The sequence below is a fragment of the Orycteropus afer genome, unplaced genomic scaffold (assembly GCF_000298275.1).
Source record: "Orycteropus afer afer isolate SDZICR_OR568_19922 unplaced genomic scaffold, OryAfe1.0 scaffold00271, whole genome shotgun sequence".
In the NCBI taxonomy this organism is placed as follows: Eukaryota; Metazoa; Chordata; class Mammalia; order Tubulidentata; family Orycteropodidae; genus Orycteropus; species Orycteropus afer.
The window spans coordinates 4,406,099-4,432,627 of record NW_006921858.1 but is presented as its reverse complement, the minus strand read 5'-3'; the positions used below and the strand labels follow the sequence as shown (position 1 = coordinate 4,432,627).

The following is a 26,529-nucleotide window of genomic DNA, read 5'->3' as shown; positions in this document are numbered from 1 at the left end:
TGGCTTTAACAAATAGAAATTTACTCTCTCACAGTTTAGGAAGCTAGCAGTTTAAACTCAGGGCATTAGCTGTAGAGGAAAGATTTGTGTCTCTGATGGCTCACAGTTTAAGAGGAAGGTCCTTGTCTCCTTTCAGAATCTGTGAGCCTGGGTTTCTTTAGAGATTTCCATGTGTCTTGGCATCAATCTTCTCCTGAGTCTAGATGTTTCCATCTCAGGGAACCTGACTCCAAAGGACACACTCCACTCCTGGCTCTTCTTTGTTAGTGGGAGCAGGTCCCTCTTTCTTTGCTCATTTTTTCATTCTGTCTTACATGTTAGCCCTTGAAGACTGAAAATAATCCTCTGTTCTCCGAGATTATCTAGGCTGTGGCTCTGCCCTCCTAACTGGGCGTTTGCCATGCTCTCTGGATTCTGGGTAGAGGCTACTTAGCCTTGGGCTTCAGCTCCACCTTCCAGGGCCACTGGGACAGCAACTTGTTCCTTGGCTTTGAGTAGCCCCATTCTCCTAGTCTACTGAATGGTGACCTCATCCCTTCAGCCATAGCAGAGCAGGCCTTGTCCTTATGTACATTAATAGGTTCTCCATGGTGTAAGCAAAAATATACACAATTGCTCTTTCAGTTTTGGATATATGGGTTGGATCTTTTCTACTATTAGAAGTAATCTGAGTGCATTTTAAGGAGCTCTGGTGGTACAATGATTAAGGCATTCAGCTGCTAACCAAAAGGTCAGTGGTTTGAACTAACAGCCACTGGAGCTGCAGTCTGGCAGCGATCCTGACGGCACAGACAGCTTGGAGATTCCCAAGTGGTGGTAGGACCTAAGAATTAACCTAAAAATCCCCCTGCTAGCCAGGGACTGCATGGAGGACTGTGCATGGTGGCTGGGGAACAAACGGAGAAGGTGAAGAGAAAGGTGGGCTGAACTGTGGACTTTTGCCAGTCCAGAGGGCGCCGCCATTTTGAAGGTTTCAGTACCACTGGTTCTTGATCATACTTCCTGAAATGGTTGACCAATTCTTTTTGGTACACTGGCTCTGTATATGACTTCCATCTTCCCTTGATGCTTCTGCATCAATCAATATCTTGCACATCGGATCCTTCCATATTGTAACTTGAGGCTGGTATTTTTTCCTTCAATTCTTTTAGCTTGAAAAATGCCAAGCATCTTCTTCCTCTTCCCTTTTAATTTCTAACTCCAGCTCTTCACACATTTATATATAATACTTTCTCTTCTTGAGCCACTGTTTGAAATCTTATGTTCAGCTCTTTCACTTCATCATTTCTTCCTTTCACTTTAGCTACTCTCTGTTCAAGAGTAAGTTTCATAGTCTCTTCTGACATCCATTTGGTCTTTTTTTCCTTTCTTGTCTTTTTAATGACCTTTTGCTTTCTTTTCATATGATGTCCTTGATGTCATCCCTTAACGCATCTGGTCTTTAGTCATTGATGTTTAAGGTGTCAAATACATTCTTAAGATGCCAAAATTCAAGGTTGTATTTCAGTTCCCAGTTTGTATTTGCCTCCAGTTTATATTTTTCCCACAGTCTGGGAGGCTAGATGCGCTAAATCAAGGTACCTGCTCTAGGGAAAAACATTCTGTCTGTTGACTCTGGGGGAAGGAAGGTCCTTATTCCTAGGCTCCTTGGTGATGTTCACGTGGCATGGTGTCTAAAGGTGATGTTGTTGTTGTTGTTACGTGCCGTCGAGTCGCCCCCAACTCATAGCGACCCCTCCTTGGGTTTCCGAGGCATTATCACTACCTAAGTAAGATTGCCCAACCTTCCTTCCGAGGAGTGGCTGGTGGGTTTGAACCACCAGCCTTCTGGTTAGCAGTCAAGTGATAGGCATAAGATACACCCTACACTGATATGGCCTCGTTAACATAATAAAAAAACCTATTCCGAAATGGGATTACTTCTACAAGTATGTTGTTGTTGTTGTTGTTGTTGTTTTCCGTCGAGTCGGCCCCGACTCATAGCGACCCCTCCTTGGGTTTCCGAGGCAGTATCACTATGGAAGTAGGATTGCCCAACCTTCCTTCCGAGGAGTGGCTGGTGGGTTTGAACCACCAGCCTTCTGGTGAGCAGTCAAGTGCCTTAGGCACTATGCTACCAGAGCTCCCTCTACAAGTATAGGGATAAGGAATTGTAAGACATATTTTAGGAGGACACAATTCAAGCTATAACATAAGCTATCTTTTCAAATTCCCATCATTCAACTGGGGCTAGGGGAAAAGGCCCAAGGGTTCCAGTGAAAGGATTCAGACATCACCTTATTCACCTAACAATCTAGCTAGTATGAGTGCTCGGAGTATTACCAGTATGTAGAAACAAAACTGTTTTACCCATGACTGACTTTTCTAAAAGAAGAGAAAGGCAATGAAAGCACTGATCTCTGATTTTAAGGGAGCACTGACCTCTGTTTTAACCTTAATAACACCTTCTTCAGTCAGAGTGCTGGTCTCTATTACAGGAAATCCTTCTGTCTGCAAATCTATAAATATTTTCTAGGAATACAAAGGAAAAATGAGAAATGCATTATTTATTTACTGTAACTCAAAGGGATACTACAAATGCTTATTGTTCAGTATGTGTGGTTCGTTTTTAACTCTTCTGAGCAACAAAAATCTGTGAAAAATTTGTTTTTCCTATATTCTTCTCATGATTAAGAAAATATAAATCACTAGGAAGATGAAACCAGACTACAGCGAGCCAATCCCAAGGATCTCTAAAACACTCTTTAAAAGATTTTTATCCCCCAAAAGAATGCCTTAAATGTATGAGTAATGAAAATAATGATCGAGGGTGACACCCGGATCCTCACTGCTAATGTGAGACGAATTTTTGAGCAGGTGAAGTTTGCCCCTAAGATGATCTGCCTACTTTGCAGGATGCCTGGGATTTGCAATCTGCCCAAACCTTATACTTTAATAAAGATAGGAAAAAAGAAAAGATTTCATCCCCCAAAAGGAACATTTACATAAAATTAAGATGCCGATTTTCTAGAATGTCTTTAATGCAAGATATCGACCATCTATAATGTTTTTAATGCTAGCTCGCTAGAAAACAATATAAAAATGTTTATGAATCTAGATACTCTAAATTACTAAATCTTTAAGAGAAGACGTTTCATCTGTATGTTCCTCCATCAGATGACATTTTTCTAACTCTAAATTTGACTATGAATTAGATTTACTATGACTAAATCTATCATATTTTAGATACTCCTGAACAAGATCGATTTCTATTATTACAGAGTCTAACTTATCAGTTTAGAAATTTCCTTTTATTGCTCTTAAAAGAAACCAGTATGGCTGTTTTTTAAAATATATAATTCTTACCAAATATTAAATTTCCAAATAGAACAAGAAAGAGACACAGAGAAAAGAACAAAATATTCCTTCTACCTGGAAACTTTGTACTTTGTGTCAGTAAAGTCTATTCTAGGAGACATGGCTGGACCTAATTTATTATTTACTGCAGTGGTTCTCAAGGAGCTCTGGTGGCACAGTGGTTGTAACACTATGTAATCTAATCTCAAGATCAGTGGCTCTACCCACCAACCTAGCTGCTCTGTGGGAAAAAGATGAGGCAACCTGCTTCCGTTAAGATTTACAGCCTTGGAAACTCCAGAGACAGTTCTACTCTGCCCTAAAAAAGGGTCAATATGCTTCAGAATTAACTCAATGGCCGTGGGTTTGGTTAGCAGTGTTTCTCATCACCATGTACAGGAATCACCTGGAGCCAGTTTAATGCAGCCTGCTGAGCCCTACAACTCCAGAGTTTCTGGTTTGGGGCCAATCATTTGCATTTCTAAAAAGTTCACAGGTGACGTGATGCTGCTGCATTTCGGTCTAGGGACTACACTTCAAGAACCCCTACTCTAGTGCAACATTCTTAAACCAAGTATCCTGAAAGATGCCTCTTACAAAGGACTGCAAGGTCAAAATATTTTGAAAAATTATGCATAACAGGATTACCTCCCTCTTGAGATTGTATAGAAGATTTACATATTCAAAACTCTGAAAAGTTATATATTACAATAGTTTATAGATGCTCATTTTTCTTTGTTCAGTCAGTCATTTAAGTAATACCAATGAACTCCCTTTCTAACTACAATCTTTAGAAAATGTTGCTCTAGTATACATGATTACCTTGAGGCAGGAAAGAGAGAAAGCATCTCTTAAGGTACTCTGCTGTCTTAAAGGCATCAGTTTAAGTGACAAGTCCTTTTTATGTAAAGCAAATACATTTATCATAAATTAAATATATTGATCATTAAACATGTGGACTTTTTTCCCCACAGGCCCAAGAATCGAGTAGGAATAAGGAACCTGTATTTCAGTTTTAGTTTGCCACTAAGTTTTTATAACGGTCATGTCACTAAATCACTGAAGCCATTATATTAACTGTAAAACAACAACAAAAAGAACTGGATTAGTACTGTTAAAATTTTTTCTATATTTTTGTCTGAAAACAAGATTTGGAATTAGGAGGTAAGCAACACTGAAATTGTTTCTAAATATTTAGGTGATTTACCTGATCATCTTCAGAGAGCTCAGCTATTCTCTTCACATCACATTTGTTTGCTACAACTATAAGTGGCTAGCAAGGAAGAAAAATAATAAAATTATTATCTTCATACTGCAGGTCACAAACTGAAATATTGGTTATCATATTTACCTTATTGATAAAGAGAGGCCTAATGTTTTGGAAGAGTTTAAGTTGCTCCCTCAATCCATGTCCACACTGCTCAGACAAATCCATTACGTACAGAACAGCAGCACGAAGGTGGGCCAGTGCTGTGATGGCCTGCATCTCAATGGTGTTCCGATCCTCCAGAGGATGATCCAAAATTCCTGGAGTATCCACCACCTAACAATCACATTTCATCACTGCAAACAATACTTAACTAACAAACTTCCTGCCCAGTATATATTTAGGAACTATTCATATACCCAAACCAGACCTGACAAAATTGTCAGTAAAATACAGGTCTCCCAAACTAAATTGGACAAAACAAATATACGAATATAGGTCTCCCAAACTAAATTGGACAAAATAAACAAAGGAGTAAGAGAAAAGGATCTATTTTTTAAATATAAAAAAAGAGGGTGGGGGAATTTTATAGAGCTCTTTAAAAAAACGAGCCAAAGACTTTCAGCAAAATGATTCTCCTCTTTTCATTAGTAACATCATAAAGTTTAAAATGTCAAATAATAGACTAACTATTCCATGTCCTAAGAATTACCTATTTTGTATAATAACAAAAGCACAAACAGCAAAAGGCAATGTAAGTAAACGGGACCTTATAAAAATTAAAAACTCTTGCTCAGCAAAAGACTTTACCAAAAAAGTGAAAAGACAAGCTACTGACTGGGAAAATATCTTCAGAAACCATACATCTGCCAAGAATCCAATAACCAAAATATATGTAAAATACAGACAGTAACAAAAAGAAAAATAACCCCATCATAAAATGGGCAAAAGACTTGAATAAATGTTTCACCAAAGAGGATATTCAAATGACTACCCAACATATGACAAAATGCTCAGCATTATTAGCCATCAGAGAGACGAAAATCAAAATCACAATGAGAGATCATTTCACTCTCACTAGGATGGCTGAGATTTAGGGAAAATAAGTAAGTAACAAATGTTGGCAAGGATGTGGGGAAACTAGAACCCTTACCCACCACTGGTACGATTGTAAAATGGTGTAGCCACTGTGGAAAACTGTCACAGTTCCTCAAAAACCTAAACATAGAACTACCATATGACAACAAAATAAATATATTTTTTTAAAAAAAGACTTCATAATTTACAAAGTTTAAATTCCATTGTGAAAACAAATTGCTTCATGCATTTAAACATTATATGCCATTTCTAACAACAGAATAGAAATGATGACAAAGAGCTCTTGATTTCAGTACAAAAGGCACCATGGCTAATATATAATGCAGAAATCCATGCTGTTTGGCTGCTCCCTTGAATGACATAACAGAAAAGTGAACTGCCTTAATGCAATCCCAAAGAGGAGCTAAGTTTTCTTAGATAGAGAAATAACAAGTTCTTGGTGATTTCAAAAATATTTTCTACATCTTCATAGAATCCTCTCTAGGAGCTACAGCTAATAGTTCACTCTATACTTAGTGCACTATAAAACAGATAGATCTCTTTAGATCTCATCAAAATAAAATTCTATTAATTAAAAAAAAAAAAAGCTGGTTCTACCTTTAAAGATAAGAACTCTCACCTGCCAACGAAGATACTTATAATCCATGTGCCCAACAAACAAAGATTTAGTTGTAAAGGCATAAGGTTGAACATCCACATCAGCTCTTGTCACCTTAAAACAGAAAAAAATAATCACAAGAAGTTTTATATCTTTTCTTTATCCTTCAATCCATGTCCACACTGCTCAGACAAATCCATTACATACAGAACAGCAGCATGAAGGTAGGCCACTGTTATGATGGCCTGCATCTCGATGGTGCATTGTGTGTGTATACACACACACACACACGTATATACACATTTACATATACATACACATTTATACACACACACACACACGCACATATGTTTCTCTCAAACATCTACCTAGTATCAAAACTCATCTTTTTGTTTTGGGAGGAAAAAACAAAAAGAGGTTTCATAGTGTTAAAACGCATAAAAAGGAGTTACTAAATTTTTCTAAGTAAACTAGCTCCTCTTCCCTCATACCACCAGTCCCATAAAGGAAGAACATGAATTAGATACCAGAAAAACTAGAGAGCTCAGCATTTGGAGGATATCCATCATTTAAAAGAAGCTCAAGAACTCTTCTCTACTAATTTTCCCAGCTCATATCTCACTGTCCCAACAATGTCCAATATCTATGATGGAGATGTTCCATATTTGCATTGTCCAATACAGTCACCCCTAGCTAGTTGTTGCTAATGAACTCTTGATATGTGGTCAGAGTGACTGCAAAACTGCATTTTAATTAATCAAAATTTTAAAAACCACACTAGCCAGTGGCTACCATATCAGATCACACAGCACTATCCTGGTGTGGTAGGTTTATAGTATGCTTAAATGTTACTAGAAAATGTATTTAAAAAGACTTGATGTTGCAGATCCGCTGCAGATCTTTGGCTTGTCACCATGTCACAGCAATTTTTGGATAAAATAAAAAACTATAAATCTGCCTAAGGAGCTCTGGTGGTGTAGTGGTTAAAGCATCTGGCTGCTAAACGAAAGATCAGCAGTTCGAAAGTGCCAGCTGCACTGCAGAAGACAGATGAGGCAGTCTGCTTCTGTAAAGACTACCAGCCTTGGAAAACCTATGATGCAGTTCTACTCTGTCCTAAAAACAGTAGCTATGAGTTGGAATCAATTCAGTGGCAGTGGGTTTGATTTTTGATATAAATCTACAAGTCTTCTTGGCACCAAGTAAGGCATAACATATTTAACAATTTTTTTTTTTTTGGCCACCTATGCTGTTGTTGGTTTCAAGCCCACATTTTAAACGTGTTTCAAGCCCACATTTATCCACTCTACAGGCACCCTCAAGCTCTGCTAAATTCCCAAAGCACTGAATTACTGAATTATTTAAATATTAATGGAGAAGGTTCCAATTTCTCTACATCCTAATTAATAAACTCCCTAACATAAATAAGGGAGCTCTGGTGGTGTACTCCCTAAGGCATTTGACTGCTAACCAGAAAGTTGGCAGTTCAAATCCACCAGCCACTCCTTGGAAGGAAGGTTGGGCAATCTACTTCTGTAGTGATACCACCTCGGAACCCAAGGAGGGTTGGATCCGACTTGACGGCAGTGAGTTTGGTTCTTGTTTTGGAAGGTAAATAAAGAGTCACTCTACAGCTTACCACCACAGTGAACCAATCGGCTTATATGAAAGTTGATACAGCAACCAAGGTGACAAATCAACTAAGAAACACTTCTAGATAATGGGAAAATCCAATTCAATAAGTATACTGTCCACAATAAACAACTCCTTTGGTCCCAACATTCCCAGAATATGCTGAGATAAGACATCCTTTGAAAAGCTCTCCATTTGATAACAAAAATAGATTTAAATATCCTAAATTCCTTAGAAATTCATATGACACATACAAGTATCAAAAACAAAGGTTTCTGTAACTGTAATATAAATCGAGGTTCAGACAAATAGCCAATATTTTCAGGTGTTGAAAACTCTTGTAGACTAGGATAGTACCTCAAACTTACTGCCATCGAGTCAGAGCCGACTCAATGACCCCTCTTTGGGTTTCCGAGGCAGTATCACTACAGAAGTAGATTGCCCACCCTTTCTTCCGAGGAGTGGCTGGTGGGTTTGAACCACCAGCCTTCGGATTAGCAGTCACATGCCTTAGGCGCTACGCTACCAGAGCTCCTAGGACAATACGGTCTGCCAAACATATTACAAAAGTCATCCTAAATCCCAAAGAACCAGAATACAGTAGCAATTTCACCTAAAACAATCAGATCATCAACTTTATAATTTAAAAATTGACCAACCTTATTGATGAAGCTGGATTTTCCAACATTTGGGTACCCACACAAAAGCAGAGTCCTGGTGTTTGGATCAATGGTTGGCAAACGAGACAAATGCTGACGCACTATGGAAAGTTTAAATTAAATACGCTTAATTTTTAAGAAAAGTTAAAGATATTCCAAGTTTAAGATTTGCTTGTAATTTTCCTTCTGACTTAATTATACTTCAGGCTACCACTCCAGTGATAATATAAAAGTAATGGAGGAAATATAAAATAATGAAAAAAGGATTAGTTTAGAGTCAATATTGTACACAGAATAGTGTTTCCCAATCTGACTGAACCAAGAATCACATTCACAGGGCCTTGTTGTTGTCAGGTGCCTTCAGGTCGATTCCAACCCTGCAAGACAGAGAGAACTGCCCCCATAGGATTTCCTAGGCTGAAATCTTTATGGCAGCAAATTGCCATAGTTTTTTCTCCTGCAGAGCTACTGGTGGGTTCAAAGGGTCAACCTTTTGATTAACATCTGTGCACTTAACCAGTGTACCACCAAAGCTTCTTTTCCTAGTCCCTACCAACCCAATATTCTGATTCAATAGGTCAAAGGTAGGCCTTTTAAATAAGTTGAATAATGCTGTACTATTGGTGTACAAGTGTGTTTGAGTCCTTGCTGTCAAGTCTTTTGGGTGTATATCAAGGAGTGGAAATGCAGAGTTATACAGTAATTCTTGTTTAACTTTTTGAGGAACTGTCCAACTATTTTGCACAGCAGATGCACCATTTTACATTTCCACCAGCAAAGGACAAGCTTCCAATTTCTCCACATCCTCATTAACACTTGTTATTTTCTGTTGTTTTTTCACAGTAGCCACTTTAGCGGATATGAAGTTGTATCATTTTGATTTGCATTCCTCTAACGACTAAGTCAAATGATGTTCAGTCATCTATCACGTGCTTATCGGCCATATGTATACCTTCTTTGAAGAAATGTCTACTCAAGTCTTTGCCCATTTTCAGTGCATTATCTTTTTGTTGTTAAAAATCCTATTTTAATTCAGAACCTGTACTATTAAATAAAAAAGTATCAGGCAACAAAATAGGAAAAGCAATTTGATCCTGACACATATAACAACAATAACAAAAAAGCTGTTTTTTTTTAAAAAAAATACAATCAATAATAGGTAGAATTATGAATCATTTTATCACATATTTTGGTATTTTCTCATGATTTAGAGTATTACTTACCTAATAAATATGAAGACATAATTTTTGTAATAGTGCTATTAATTTGTAACAATTTTAAGTGCTAGTTATTTTTTCTATAACAACAACTACCCTATTAGAATAAGAAGGCTGGGAAAAAATCATCTGGCCCTGCTATCTCTAAAACAACACATCTCTATAGCAACAGATAACAAAAACATTTTTAAAAAAGTTTCTTCCATTTCTAGGTATGTACATGAAAGAATTGAAAACAGGGACAGATATTTGTACACCAACGTTCACAGCATGAATCGCAATAGCCAAAAGGTGGAAACTGGCCAAATGTCCTGAATGGATAAATAAAATGTGATAGCAGTACATACATATAGTGGAATATTCAGCCATAAAGAAAAATGAGGTTCTGATATATGCTATAACATGAAGAACCTTGAAAATATTATGCTAAGTGAAGTCAGATAGAAAAGAAGAAATGTTACATAATCTCATTTCTGCAAAACATAGAATAGGCCCATTTATAGAAATGGAAAGTAGATTAGAAGTTAACAGGAACAGGGCAGACAAGAATGGGGTGTTATTACTTAATGAGTACAGAACTTCTGTTTGGGGTGATGAAAATTTTGCAAATAGATAATGGTTATTTGTTCAACATTGTGAATGTAATTAATTTTAATGAGCTATACATCTGAAGAACGGCTAAACTAAATTGTACATGGTTAAAATGGAAATTTTATGCTACATGTATTTTAATACAATAAATACTTCTAAAATGAAAAAGAATTTCTCAGCAAGGATCAAGTCTCTTACTAGAAGATACAAAGACCATTTTTGTTTATGCGTAAACAATACCTTGTTCCAAATATTCCAAGCTCTGTTTCTGTCTTTTGATAATAGTACACATTCGCCCAAGGGCAGCACGTTTCAGCTGTTTGCAGCGGTAGAGAGAGTCTCCGTATTTCATAAGCCGCACATAATCTTTAGCAACACTTAAAAAAAAATTAAAAAGTACTGAAGTTCTTTTCAGTTTTGACAGTAACTCAAAGATGCTATATTAAGAAAATGTCTTACTTGTCCACTAAATTTTTGGCAATATTTATTTGTCCTAGAGCCAACTTGTAATGATCCTTGTCATAGAGAATATTCATCAAGTCAGCATAAAATGGATGGATATCCTATAATAAAAAACAAAGCTGTCATTTTGATCCAACAGTTCCTCAACCCTATGTGTAAACAATACTTGAAGAGTAACTTCCTAAGAAAGTATACCCCAGCTTTTCCTCTTACACCTCCAGCATGTTCCCCTAATCCTCATTCTCTTGGTCAATGGGACACATGTACTAGTTCTCACCCCCTTTTATTACAAGAACTTAGTTCCAGAAATCCTCCTCTCTCTTTCTCATTTTTAATTATTCCATCCGAACCCAATAATTCCCACCAGCCTACAAACATGCCATTATCCCCCAAAATTTTAAAAAATTAAAAAATCCCTTCAATCCACAACTCTTCCAGTTATTGCCATATTTCTTTGCTTTCTTGGCAGCTCTATGAAAATAGGTAACCATACTTTTTTTCCTCCTCTTCCTCTCTCAAACCAACTAAAATAAGAATTTTGTCTGTAAGCCCATCATAAAAGCTCCTCAAAATCACCAATGACCTTCTCAATTACCAATGCTCATTTCTTTTTTTTTTTTTTTAAATCATACTAGCCCTCTAAGCAGTCCTAGAAGGTTGGTCACTCCATCTTTCTTAAAGCATTTTGTTCAACTGGCTTCCAGGATCATCATCTGTATGGCCCTCCTCCCTAACTGACCACTTCTCAAATTCCTTTGCTGGCTCCTCCTCACATCCCCAACTGTGTATGTTAGGATTCTCCAGAACAATTTTCTTTCTGTACTCATTTCCTCATGTAAATTTAATATATATACCATAGTAATTCTCATGTTTGTGTCTCCAGGCCAGATCTCTTTCTTGAGCTTCAGATTATTTGCCAGTTTTGCTTGGATGTTTTACACATGTCACAATTAATGTGTACAAGCCAAATTCTTGATTTCCCTTCTTCTTCAAAACTGCTCCTGCTTTAGTCTTCCCCATCTCAGTAACTGGCAACTCCACTATCCAAGGTGCTATGGTCCATATCCTCAACATCTTTCTTCATTCCTTCTTCCACATCCCACATCTAATCTATAAGAGAATCCTGTCAGCTCTACCTTCAAATGATATCCCAAAGCCAACCACTTCTCAACATCTTCACCACCACCACAATCTCTCACCAACACTGCTGCATGAACTTCCTAAAGTCTACTCAAAACATTCATCCTTTTAAAAGGTTTTATAAGGCCAATCATCCTTTTGAAAGGTTAACTCAAAGCATGTCAGGTCACTGCTATGCTCAAAACCCTCCAATGGCTTCCTTAAGAAAAAAACTCAGTGTCCTACATAATTTTCCTCATCCCACCCCATTACCTCTCTGAACCCATCTCTTAATATTCTACCACTCACATACATGCTTCAGGCTCCTGGATCACCTCATTCCTCAAACACATCATACTCTTGACTTCAGGGCTTTTGTTTTTTGCTGCTTCTTTGCCTCTTACCCCAGATATCCACATGGCTCAAGACCTTAAGGTCTGCTCCAATGTCACCTTATTAAAGAAATTACAATTCCACTGCACTGGCATGCTCTATTTCCCTTACTCTGTTTGATTTTTCTCATCTAACACACTATGTATTTTCATGTTTATGATCTGTGTTCCCCACTAGAATAGGGATTTTTATTCATTGCTACATTCCTTCTTCCTGGAATACTACTTTACACATAACCAGCATTCAATGAATGACAATGCAATCAAACCCTCTAACTCTGAAATTATTTTCAGACGACTAACTGTATTTTAAAAAACAGGAATAGAATGGTCATAAATTTGAATTCTCCCACTTCTAACATACAAAAAAATAAAACATTAAGGATGACAGAAACTTCTTACAAAGAACTTTTTCTCCCTAATATTGTCAAGCCCTAGAGATAGATATAATGTGACAGTCCTCTAGTAGGAATTTTTACTTTTTAAGCACTTCTGTGTTTTTCTAAACAAATCTTTATAATGTTTTAAATATTTTAAAATACCTCCAAATCAAATGTCTTTACCTACTTTCAGAGTCTATTTTAGGGCAATGGCAAATTTAGACTCAGTCATGTATTCTTGATCCCATCAACTTTTTCACAATCAACAAGAACTTTAGTAAGCATGTGAGTACAAAACAGGGATCTTTTATTTTTTAAACCAGGGCTTCAAACCAGTTCTTTCAGGTTTATGTTTCAGTATAGAAAACTGGAACAGACTCTGTTTTTAAAATTTGGAACAATAACCCATATATGGAAAGAATTATGGGTCAAAGCTCTATTAGAAACTTTGTCTCAATCTTACAAAACAAGGGCAACATACAAACTAAATCTCTTCCCCATCAAATTATTAGCAAAGTCAGAAACAGTAGTGCCCCACTCAAAGATGGTGACTGACTGAGTGGCTCTCCACAACCCTGCCAATAATCTAATCTCTGCATCAGGCTCCTGAAAAGGCTCAATATGCCTCTTCCAAGTCTCCCATTCCAGAACTTCAACCTATAATTTTTCTCATTCTGGATCATCCAAATTTTTGAAATTTGGGTGTGTCCGGTTTCACTTCATCAGCCACGACTGACCTGGTATAACACTCTGTTTCAAACTTTGCAAAAAGTCATTAAAAAAACAGGACTGGAAGAAAAGATCAAAATGGATGTCAGAAGAGACTCTAAAACTTGCTCTTGAACAGAGAGGAGCTAAAGCAAAAAGAAGACACCTTGAAATAAAAGAGCTGACAGAAGATTTCAAAGGGTGCCTCAAACACAGTAAAGTATTATAATATAATGTGCGAACACCTAGAATTAGAAAACCAAAAGGGAAGAACAGGCTTGGCATTTTTCAAGCTGAAAGAACTAAAGAAAAAAATCAAACCTTAAATTGTAATATTGTAGGATTCTATGGGAAAAACACTGAATAATGCAGAAAGCATCAAAAGAAGATGGAAAGAATAAGAGTCATTGTACAAAAAAGAACTAGTTGACGTTCAACTATTTCAGGAGGTAACGTGCTCGAGAACCAATGGTACTGAAGGAAGAATTTGAAGCTGCAGTGAAGCAATTCACAGAATACCCACTGAGATGTTTCAACAAAGAAATGCAGCACTGGAGGACCTTACTCATCTGGCGCAATTTTGAAAGACAGCTACCTGGCCAACCAACTGGAAGAGATCCGTATTTATCCCAAAGATGAACCAACAGAATGTGGGAACGATATCATTAATAATCATCATCATCATAATAATAATCAATAATCACATGCAAGTAAAATTTTGCTGAAGATAATTCAGAAATGGTTGCAGCAGTATATTGACAGAGAACTTCCAGAAATGCAAGCTGGATTCAGAGGATGTGTCAGATGGACCTTAACTGACAGGAGACAATACAAGAAAAATGTTTACCAGTGTTTTATCGACTATGCAAAGGCATTCGACTGTGTGGATCATAACAAATTATGGATAACATTGCAATGAATGGGAATTCCGGAACACTTCATTGTGCTTATAATGAATCTGTACATAGACCAAGGGGCTGTTGCTTGAACAGAACAACGGAATATTGCATGGTTTTAAATCAGGAAGGGAGTGTGTCAGCGTTGTATCCTTTCACATACCTATTCAAAATGTATGCTGAGCAAATAACCTGAGAAGCTGAAAGATATGAAGAAGAACATGCCAGCAGCATTGGAGGAAGACTCATTAATAACCTGTGATACGCAGAAGACACAATCTTCCTTGCGGAGAGTGAAGATGACTTGAAGCACTTACTGATGAAGATCAAAAACTACAGTCTTTGGTATGGATTACACCTCAATATAAAGGAAACAAAAATTCTCACAACTGGACCAATAAGCAGCATCATGATAAATGGAGAAAAGACTGCAGTTGTCAAAGATTTTATTTGACTTGGATCCACAATCAACACCCATGGAAGTAGCAGCCAAGAAATCAGATGTCATACTGCACTGGGCAAATCTGCTGCAAAAGACCTCTTTAAAGTGTTGAAGAGCAAAGATGTCACTTTGAAGACTAAGGTGCACCTAACCCAAGTCATGAAATTTTTAGTTACCTCATATGCATGTGAAAGCTGGACAATGAATAAGGAAGACCAAAAAATTGATGCCTTTGAATTGTGGTGTTGGCGAAGATTACTGAAAATACCATGGACTGCCAGAAAAAGAAACAAATCTACGTGGAAGAAGTACAGCTGGAATGCTCCTTAGAGGAGAAAATGCCTAGACTTTGTCTCACCTACTTTGGTCATGTGGTCAGAAGGGACCATTCCCTGGAGAAGGTTATCATGCTTGGTAGAGTGGAGGATCAGAGAAAAAGTAGAAGACCCTCAACAAGATGGATTGACACAGTGGCTGCAACAATGAACTCAAGCACAGCAAGGACTTTGAGGATGGTGCAGGAATAGGCAGTGTTTCGTTCCATTATATATAGGGACACTAAGTCAGAATCAATTCAACAGCATCTAACAACAAATCTTTTTCTATAGTTAAAGAGATGACAAACTGCAATATGTAGCAGAGTTACATATTGAGTTCAGCCTTTTCTTTTTCGGGTTAATACAGAAGTCCAAATTCCCCATATGAAGAAAACGATCATCACCTTGGCTGCTGCTTCCATGGGTGTTGATTGTGGATCCAAGCTAAGCTGACCATCACTGGCTAATACAAGCAGCAAGATCACAAACACTGGTGGACCTCAGGCCAGTACAAATGACCTAAGCTGAGACACAGGAAAAGGAAGCTTCAGAAAAAGGGAAGAAGTAATGAAGCCCAGACAGGAGCTCAAAGGCTGGTGAGCTGACAAGAAGATTCTGAGCTTCTGAGTTGATAATCTACAGCTTTCAGATGAGTTGATTCCTGCAAGTCTGGAGGTTGGAAAAAAGTCTGAGAAGACAGCCTTGGGGCCTCTTATATGGGGTTTAGTTGGGTAAAGGAAAAACACCAACAAATCACAAAACCTGGATTCTGTCTCCAGCTTTGCCACTTTGGCAAGTTAGTTACCTTGTTTCCCTCATTTTCTCTCAGATGAGTAGACTAAACTGATTATTTACAGGTTTTACAAAAATCACATTTATAGTAGCACACACATATAAACATACGTTCAAAAATATTTCTCCCAGAGTCACTTACATCCAATTTGGGGAAATCTGTTAAAATCTGAGAGAGTCTGTCATGGTAATTCTGTTGAGTAAATTTCACTTTCCTCATATAAAAATGTCTAATGCGATGTATTTGATAATGTTTATGAATAACTGTTGGAGTCTTTCGTTGAGTCTTCGACAATGTCAGATCAATAAAGTCCTGCAATTAAAGAAAATAAGACAGAGTTGTACCAAAACATGTATTTTTCATTCACTTACTTGAAATTTTAGAAGACTAATAACTAGTAGTACTATATAACCAGTGATAGCACAGTGATTAAAAGTGTTCAGCAGGTAACTAAAAGGTCAGCAGTTCGAACCCACTATCCACTCTACAGGAGAAAGACGTGGCAGTTTGCTTCTGTAAAGATTTACAGCCTTTGGAAACACTGAACAAGACGCATTTCCTACTGCTAACTAAATCTTTAATACACAACTTGATTCATCTTCACATCTAGTTTTCAGCCCTTAAGAAGCACCAAATGGCTGCTGAAATTTGAAAGGCTTTGAAACTTTAGTCAAACACTTCAAGCATAAACTAGGAAAAAATATTAAAGAAAAAGAAACAATTTCAATTTTAACATACTTATCTTTGACTTTGAAAGGACTTAAAATAATGAGTAAACTAACATTCATTGTTTCTGAATATTCAAGATTCTAGTCTAAGAGTATATATGTAGCTATTTGAGGACATAAAAGATTTTTACATCTAAACCCCAGTGCAAACAATTCCTACTTTTCTGCAATGAAGACTCGGTCCCCATGCTTCCCTCTCTCTTTTTACTTCCTAAATTCCAATTATCTAGCCATACAAAAGAACTTGATCTTCCATTGAACTTTTTTATTAATTCAACAATATCAATCATTTACTACAAGGGATGGTAGGGATACTCAGGTGCTATCTTTATCTTTAAAATATTGAACAAAATATAATCCTTCCCTTAAGGAACTCAGGGGTCAGTGACACAGAGACAAATACCTCTGAGTCTGAGATTTCCTCTACAACCTTGTCCACCCAGCAGATTCTACTGATGATACTTAAAGGGCCAGTTCAAAAGTAATCTACTTCATTAAGTTTTCCACAACTCTCTTGTCCACCATAACTAACTACACTCTTCTATTCTTCCAAATTCATGTATATTCCTTCATTAAAACAATTTCCCTATTTCTAGAACAGTTATAAGTACTGCGACGTATCTCTAGAAAACTACTTCCAAAAAGGTAGGTGCTGTATCTTACTCATTTCTATAACCACAATACCTGACACAAAACAGACACTCACTAAATAGCTTCTGGAATGAATTTTATCCCATTATTTTCCTGCACTATTCTTTAATTCCAATTACCCAAGGATTACTATCCTTAAAAGAAGTAAACTCATCTGTTCTCTAGTTAACAGAAAATAGATGCTGTGCTACTAACATATTTTACTGATCTCTACGTAGCACAACAGGAGATCTATTGGTGTGGTGGTTAAAGCACTGAGCTGCTAACCAATAGGCTGGAGTTTCGAACCCACCAGCCACTCCGCAGGAGAAAAATGTGGCAGTCTGCTTCCATAAAGGTTTATAGCCTTGAAAACCCTATGAGACAGTTCTGTCCTAAAGGGTTACTATTAAGTCAGAATAGACTCCATGACCATGGATTCGGTGGTTTTCGAGGGGGGGGGGGGAACATAGGTCAATTATCTGAACAAAATGCATGATTCAAAGAGCTCTACTCCCTAGAAGGCAAAAACTGTGCATATGACATGTTTTAAAAGCGAGAATAATTCATTTAACAAACTGGAGAGATTACTGAGAAAATAACGTGAGTCAAAAATACAAGTAAAACATGACACCTACACTCACCAATATTACAATATAGAAAGAAATCTTCCATGAATTATTTTTTTTAAAAAATGCAATGTGACAGAAATTAGTAAGACACCTCATTATGAATCTAAAACACTAGTTCTTAACAAAGCTTTCCAAGTTAAACTAACTCTACCGTTGAGACCCGACGAAGAAAATGAAATATTGACATGTATTAATTCACATTGCAGTGAGTTTAACGGCAGCAATTCCTCCAACAAATCTCTCCACATGTGCAGTACTCAGAAAATGTGTATAAAAAGCAAACGTTTCGTGATGACTGCTTTAATCTACACAATCACAAATCATACTGAACATTTACTACATAAAGACTCTATTTTGAAAACTACTAATACTCAACGCTTTTTTAGTCTCATTCTTACCAAATCTAATACAACACAAATTTAATGTGGTCATTTTTATCCTATTATGTCAGGATAAACAAGCGCTTCCCAAATTCAACAGCGAAAGAGTATGATTTAAAAACTCAAAGAGCCACAACTTACTGAGAGACCAGGGGGAAACTATGCTAAACTCTGAATCAGAAAGACAAGGCTTTAGCCTGTCTGTAGGGCCATGGCTTGAGTGCCTTCCTTGGATATTTGGAACACTACTTTAAGCTCACCCTACCTCATCAACTATCAACGGTCTCTTCCAGGTGATTGGGACCCCAAGAAGGAGGGGCACCCTAATGTCGAGAGAATCTGAACAGATGTGGGAACTGACAGCGAGAGGTGGGAGGGGATGCACCCCTCTCCAAACACCAACTATGGAAGAAACCTTCCTAAGAAGACGGACTCCGCTGCCGAGGGTCCAGGCTGTCTCCGGAAGCACCCGTGGGGCGCTGAAACAGAAATAGGAAGCCAAGGTCTCACGGTGGGCTTCCCGGGCTCCGTCACCCTTCGCCCTGCCAGGCACACGTCACCCGCACCGACTCCTCTTCAGCGACCCAGCCAAAGACACGAAAACTAGGTACTTCCACAGAAAGATCAGAGCAACATGGCAGCTGGTAAGCCGCTTACCTTGGCGGACGGAACCACCATGATCTTTTTGAAGTTGTAGTGAGCCATATCCGCGGCTAGGAGTCCACTGCCAGAAACACACGCACACAACTTCACCGGGAAACTGCGGCGTGTCAGCGCCGGCTGGGACTTCTAGCGTCAGGCACACGACCACGTGCAGGGAGAGGGCGGAGAGTTCAGCTCGGCGGCGACTCCGGACGTAGAGCGCGTCCTCCATCCTAAACACCCACCCTTCGACTTACACCGCGCCCCCGCGTGGCGTGGAGGGCGTACTGCGGAGCTCTGGAACGTATCTCAGAGATGCTTGGGAAGAGACTGAATGCTGTTATTCGTTAGGGTGTTTAGTTGAGAGGGCCACAGAAACTAAATTCCTTCCCTTAAAGGGACAAAGTTAAAGGAAATCCTTCAAGATGTTTGAGGTGCCATAAGATGCTCTGGCCAGAAGCCTCCAGACAACATCCAGGGTGGTTGAGACCCCCACAGCTCAGGGCTTATCTGTGGAGTTTATTCACCCTCTCCTCCCCAGAACATTGCCCAACTGTGTGGAAAGGTCCCTGAAAGCTGCTTGGTTCAGTCATCCTGGGAACAATAGTCCCTCCGAAAGCCCTGTCCACCCTGATTGGATTCCAGCTTTAAAAAGCCCTGAATTTAACTAGGCTCAGGATTGGAGTGAATGAGAGCACCCCAAATTAACTTAGGACTCAGGACATGCAATAGTGGCAATGCTGAGGTCTGCGGCTAAAACTCCCTTTTGAATCAAAAGTAACCTCCTCATCAAAAAATGTCTTTTGTCATTCTTGTAACTTGCCACTGTACTCTGAGAAAATTACTTGGTAAACAATTTCAGAAAACAATGTAGTTTTGTTTGCTTACAGGTTGTGCTTGCTCCCTAAGAAGCCATGTCCAAAACAATTCTCAGAACAGATGCTTACTCAAAACAGATTTTAGAATTATGCGTGTCTTCCCTGCAGTCACAAAAGGAGGGTCTCATGATTGATATAAGGGTGGATATATGGGAGCTCTGGTAGCATAGTGGCTAAAGCACTTGACAGCTAACCAGAAGGCTGGCGGTTCAAACCCACCAGCCACTCCTCAGAAGGAAGGTTGGGCAATCCTACTTCCTTAGTGATACTGCCTCGGAAACCCAAGGAGGGGTCGCTATGAGTCGGGGCTGACTGGAGGGCACATAACAACAATAACAACATACCCAATTTAACAATGATTACTTTGTAACTTAAAAAAAACTTCAGAAACATATGGTAATCTGATACCAATCAGGTGTACCATCACCCAATTTTGTAACCATTACCTAAATGTCAACCAATCACTGAATTTTTACTGAATCTCCTGTATTTTCTTACACAAACTCTCCGAACTGTCTCCTCTTTGAATCTCTTAGTTCAGAAACCTTTGCACTTTGTGATTTGCAAATGGCCTTGCTCCTCAATAGAAGCTCATTACTTTCAATTTCAACTAGATTCTGCCATTTCACTCTATGGCAGGAGTTACTGTCACTCACTAACCATTTATTAAGGCTTACTGGTCACTGTAAATGAGAGAGAGAGAAAGAGAGATGGAGGGAGGAAGGAATACAGAGAGAGTTAGAGAAGAGAGAGAAAATGTGTAGTGCTTTAAAGTTTAAAAATAACATACATGTTTGTTTGATTTCTACACTTCATGTTTTTGGAATTTTTTTTTCAACAGCATACACTGCTGTCTTAATTTTTTAAGCAGTACAATTTTATTGAAATAATAATAGAGAAGCAAAATTCATCCAATAGGAGAACATAATACATTTTCTGTATACATTTGGGTATACATTTTTATGAAGCAACATATCAAAAATAATAAACTGTAGATGTCCCTTTATCCTACTGCCTTGCTACTCAAACATGGTGTTATTTCAGTTCTTCTCTTAAGATCTGTGATTCTCTTTTCTTCTCTAACTTATCATCCTGCCCTGTCTCCCTAACTAGATAGTCTTCAAGATTTTTTCCTCCACCTTTTACTCCTCCTCTCTAGAAGGGGTCTCTCAGAGAGCTCATACTTTCTTTATAATCAATTTAACTATTACATGTACATGGGTGGCTGTCATGAAATAGATGTCTCTAGCCAGACTTCTTTCTGGACTCCATTCCTTCATTTCCAAACAACTGTGAGATATTTCCATCTGTATGACCCTAGATATGTCAAACTCAGCATATCTAAAAAATGAAAATCATTGTCTTCTTTGGCCTGGCAATTAAATCAGTTCTCACTGTCCTGTTCACAAGGAAATCCCTGTTCAAGGGAAATCCATTATCCTGATTTGGTGTCCCTCAGTCTCTAGGAATGGACATGGGAATTAAGAACAAGCCTACCCTTCAGCTGCAGAGCGTGAACTAGAGGGTAGTGGGTATAGCATCCAGGGACAAAGGTGAGGTCAGGAAATCAAAGACAGTCCCAAACCAAAAAAAAATCCAACTGCCATCCAGTAGATTCTGACTCATAGTGACCCCCACAGGGTTTCTGAGGTGGTAAATCTTTACAGAAGTATATTGCCCCGTCTTCCTTCCACGGAGGAGCGAGTGGTGGGTTTGAACTGCCAACCTTCTGGTTAGCAGTCAAATCCCTTAGGCACTGTACCACCAGCACTCCTAAGAGTCCAAAAGAAGCATTACATCCAAAGGAGAAGGAGCCAAGAAGTGAAAGTCTTCTCTAAGGCAAAAGGGTTTCAACTATACCCACTCCTCACTTATTGACATGGTTAAGTTTCCCAGGTTGGGAAAATTGGCATTATGCAAAAATGAAGGATGACCACATCAGATCACATAATGGAGGATGACTACCTCATTATATAGTGGAAAATTACGTCAGTAAATAATTGCTACATTAATCATGTCATAACTGCCAAACCACTGAGAATTATGGCCCAGCCAAATTGACACATACCTTAACCATCACAGCCAGTATTACTCTCACCTCACACCTCAGCATTTGTTACTGCCAAAAGTACACCATTAATACACAAAATAGACAGTAGATTTTTTACTATTGTCATCAATATGAAATGTTGGATAACAAGAAAGTTAATAAGTGAGGAGTAGGTGTATCTCCACAAGAATATTAGGAGAGTTCAAGTGGACAGGTGGTAGGCACAGCCCTTTGGAGTCAGACTGAGGAGAAAGGATCAATGTGGAGGCTTAACTACTCTAATTTCTATTAACAACACAACCACTCTCCCGGTTACCCAGGGTCAAATTCCATGTCAAACCTTATGTAGGACCTATATAAGTTTAACTACTAGGGCTGACTGCGTGTCAAGCACTGTTCAAAGCAGCTGACCACACACAAATTCATTTAATAACTACAACCCTATCCAGTGGATGAGGACACCAAAGGCACAGCAAAGCTAATAACTAGCCCATGGTCATACAGCTATTATGTGGCAGAGGTGGGATTTGAACCTCAACTGCCTGGCTCTGGCATCCCTGTGTTAACCATTAAATATCACTTCCCAATCACCTTGGATTCCCTCTTCTCAGTTCCTCTTAATAAGTCCTATCATAATAGGAGCTCTGGTGGTACATTGCCTAAGGCATGTGACGGCTAACCAGAGGTTGGGTGCCTAAGGCATTTGACTGCTAACCAGGAGGCTGAGGGTTCAAACCTACTCCTCAGAAAGAAGACAGGGCAATCTACTTCCATAAAGATTTACCTCCTGGGAAATCCAACGGGGGTCGGTCGCTATGATTCAGAATGAACTCGATAAACACACTGCCGTTGAGTCAGATCTGACTCATAGTGACCCCTCCTTGGGTTTCCAAGGTGGTATCACCACAGAAGTAGATTGCCCAACCTTCCTTTCGAGCAGTGGCTGGTGGGTTTGAACCGCCAGTCTTCTGGTTAGCAGTCAAATGCTTTAGGCACTGTGCTACCAGAGCTCCTAATGAACTCAATGGCAGTGGTTTTTTGTATTTTTTTTAATCAATATAATATAAAATTATATCTAATAAATTCTCAACATTCCAATATCCAAAATAATTTTGAATCATGATTCTCTTATCTGTTGTATTAAATATGTTGTCCATATTTGTTTCATCAGCACGATAATAAGCATATGTCTTTATTGATACTAGTGCTGAAGTCTGTGATATTTCACCAAAAGTAAGCACCCAGGATAGTTAAGATTCTTTGTCTATAATCGTTTGCTAAACTATACAACAGTTTTGTGTACCATTTCTAAGATTAGTAAAGCTATCCTCCTCTCATATGCATTTCCTTTGTTCACCAGTAATCCTCTTACTCTCATACGGCCACCTCCATCTTTCCTTTTCTTTTTAATCCCTTATTTAGATAAACCTGTTCAATCCCAGAGATAACTTGTTTTAACATCACTTCAGTCTGGCCACCATCCTTTCTTTAATTTGTAACTCTGGGCAATAATCAAATAAGATCTTAGGTTTGCATAATGGTTTAATGTTTACAAAGTGCTTTACAGTTTAGGTTGTCAAAAATAATCTGAACAACTTTATGATATAATGGTTTCTCTATTCTAGAGATTAAAAACTAAGATTGGAGAGTTATTTCTTCCCCAAGGGACAGAAGCGTTGAGTGGCAAACAGAATAAGACTCTTCAGCAGACCTTCACCTACCCTATAAATATAATCATTCACAGATACGGGGACAATGAAAAAGGGACAGAATATTTTAAGTGACAATAATAACAATACAAAATGTCAATATGTATGATTTTCTTGGCTTTATGCAGTAAAACTGAAGTCTATGTGTTCATAGGAACCTCTCATTAAAAAGAACAAAAAGGTACTCTAGGCGAAGAGAAATTGTATTATTTCTCACATATGGCAATCAAATCATGCCGTGGACCTGTAGTGGACCTGTAGAACTTAGAGCATTTGTTAGCTTTCCAAGGAATAAGAACTATAATGTTAAAGAAGTGACCGTGAAAATGCCCTCTTCTTGTTGTGTATCTGTGGTTGTGAAACTATGAAAGGGTGTATGGGGAAACAAGACCTCCTACCAAACTCCCTCTGGTTTTAAATTGTGCAGCCACAAAGGCAAGTCCATGAATGCAGAAGCACCATGACTCACCGTGGGACCAGAGCTCTAACACCGATTCATGTCAGAGAACAAATGTGAGAGGATTTTATAAATCCTGTCAATGAAAAACTAACAGATCTTTGGTATTTATTTATTCCATTATTCATGTAAAACCATTCAATCACAAAACTTTGAAATAATATTTGCCTAAACAGGCCAGAGGTCCCAAGTTCCCCTCTAGCTCTGCAACTTATAATCAACATGAACTTGAATAAGTCACTTAACCCCTCTGAGCCTTGGTTTCTTCTTTTGCAAAATGGGGGAAATAATACCGACCCTAGAAGGATTGTTATGGTGGCTAAACAAGATTATAGGAGCTCTGGTGGTGTAGTGCCCAAGGCATTTGACTGCTAACCAGAAGACTGGTGGTTCAAACCCACCAGCCAGTCCTTGGAAGAAAAATTGGGCAATTTCCTTCTGTAGTGTTACTGCCTCAGAAACCCAAAAGGGGTTGTTATGAGTCAGATCCGACTCAATAGCAGTGAGTTTAGTTTAAACAAGATCATAATATATAAAGTGTAAGGTGTGAAGTAAGATAATAAATATCATTAATAAATTTTAGTCAAATTTCACTGGGTCAGCACAAGGTTATGTGCACTGGGTAAATGCCATAAACCAAACTCCAAACTCATTGTCATCAAGTCAATTCTGACCATTGAGGTTTCCAAGACTAAATCTGTAGAAGTAGATTGTCCCATCTTCCTCCTGCAGACCAGCTGGTGGGTTGTTTGTTTTTTGTTTTGTTTGTGGTTTGGGTGAAAGTTTACAGAGCAAATTCACTTTCCATACTCTTTGTCTCATGACATTAACTGTAATCTTCCACAATACAGCAGCTCTCCTCCCACTTCCTCCCCATAGCCGCTTCTTCCCTATGTCCTTCCCTCCCATGCACTCCTGCCCCCTGAGCTGTCTCCTGTGCATACACAGCCCTTCTATTCTCCCATGATTAATCTCTCCAAGGAGTGTATCTACCTAATGTAAATATTCAGCTCATATACCTGTCTTTTGTTTGGCAGGAAGCCACAGGAGAGGGCTCAATTCCAGACATGAAAGGCAGCTAGGGGGCATAGTCTCAGGGGTTCTACCAGGCTCTATTAGACCAGCAAACCTGGTCCCTTTTTTAATGAATTTGAGTTTTGTTTCACATTGTTCTCCCACTCTATCCAGGATCTCCTACATAGACCCCCTTTCAAGTGGTTAACAGTGGTAGCTGGGCACCATCTAGTTCTTCTGCTCTCATAGTCATATAGGCTGAGGATCACGTGGTCTACCAGTCCCTTGAATTAATTGTTTCCATGTATCTTTGGTTTTCTTCATTCTTCTTTGCTCTGGATGAGGAGAGACCCATCGTTGCATCTATAAGGTCACTTGCAAGCTTTTGAGATACCAGTCGCTACTCACCAAAGTAGGATGTGGAACAATGTTTTTGCGTAGTATGTTATGCCAATTCAGCGTGATGTCCCCTGCGACCATAGTCCTGAGCCCACAGGTCCAACTACTTGCTCCCTCTGGGTAGCTGGCTGTGGCCAAGAAGTGACTTCAACCTCATCCCTTGTCAGCTCTACTATGTACCTAGAAATTCTTACAGAACATACAAATACACTTGTAGAAACATTGTCTGCCAGCCCTATACATGGTCATGGGCAAACTCCCCCCCTTGCAGAGACATACCTAATAGTTCAGCCTGTCCACCCATGTATCCACTTGTAGATCAATGTTTGCCTTCACTGACAAGGCAAGTCCAAAAGAGTCATCTTTGTTGTCTGTACCTCCCATGCACCTCTCTATGTCTTCCTCTTCCTCAATGCCACCATGTTGATCACTCACATTTGGTACATTGCCCTTCTCTTCAGCCTGATCAGTACTTGTCTCTACTTATCTAGCAGTGTTCCCTCCCCTCCTCTTCGACCCCTGCTTGCCAACAAAGAAAATTTCCTCCTATATATAAACCTTTCCTTGACTTTTTACAATAATGAACTAACACTGTATTTGTCCTGTGATTGGCTTATTTCACTCAGCATAATGTCCTCTGAGTTCATCCACATTATGTGGTGTTTTTCAGATTCTAGGTTATTCTTTAGGGTTGCATAATATTCCATTGTGTGTATGTACCAGAGTTTGGTTATCCATTCTTCTGTTGATAGGCACCTAGGTTGTTTCCATCTTTTGGCAATCGTAAATAGTGCTGTGATGAACATGAGTTTGCACATCTTTTCTTGTCCTGGCTCTCACTTCTTAAGGATATATATATCTAGTAATAGGATTGTGGGATCAAATGGTATTTCTAATTCCAACTTCTAAAGAAACTGCCATACTGCTTTCCACAGTGGTTGTATCATTTTACAGTCCAGCCAGCAGCAAATGAGAGTCCCAATCTCTCCACATCCTCACCAGCATTTGTTATTTTCTGTCTTGTTGAACTTTGCTACTTGTGCTAGGACAAGATGTTATTGCATTGTTGTTTTGATTTTATCTCTCTAATGGCTAATGATCATGAACATTTCTTCATATGTTTTTTGGCCTCCTGAATATCTTCTTTGGTGAAGTGTCTATTA

General features: G+C 38.7%; 1 protein-coding gene and 1 non-coding gene across 2 annotated transcripts in view; one reads left to right on the top strand and one right to left on the bottom strand.

Annotated features, from left to right (window-relative positions):
- The window catches only part of GTPBP4 (GTP binding protein 4), a 38,310-nt gene extending 19,388 nt beyond the window's left edge, over positions 1–18,922 (bottom strand). Inside the window, exons 1-9 of the mRNA XM_007950396.2 lie at positions 18,875–18,922; positions 15,989–16,159; positions 10,798–10,901; positions 10,579–10,715; positions 8,531–8,631; positions 6,261–6,353; positions 4,688–4,879; positions 4,544–4,609; positions 2,422–2,511 (exon numbers count right to left, since the gene is read on the bottom strand). Coding sequence (XP_007948587.1) covers positions 2,422–2,511; positions 4,544–4,609; positions 4,688–4,879; positions 6,261–6,353; positions 8,531–8,631; positions 10,579–10,715; positions 10,798–10,901; positions 15,989–16,159; positions 18,875–18,922 — 1,002 coding nt within the window. The remainder of the gene's footprint in view (positions 1–2,421; positions 2,512–4,543; positions 4,610–4,687; positions 4,880–6,260; positions 6,354–8,530; positions 8,632–10,578; positions 10,716–10,797; positions 10,902–15,988; positions 16,160–18,874) is intronic.
- On the top strand, positions 2,771–2,920 carry LOC122150973. The gene has a single exon (XR_006163920.1). It is a non-coding gene; the product is annotated as a U12 minor spliceosomal RNA (small nuclear RNA).
- Positions 18,923–26,529: the final 7,607 nt, after the last annotated feature.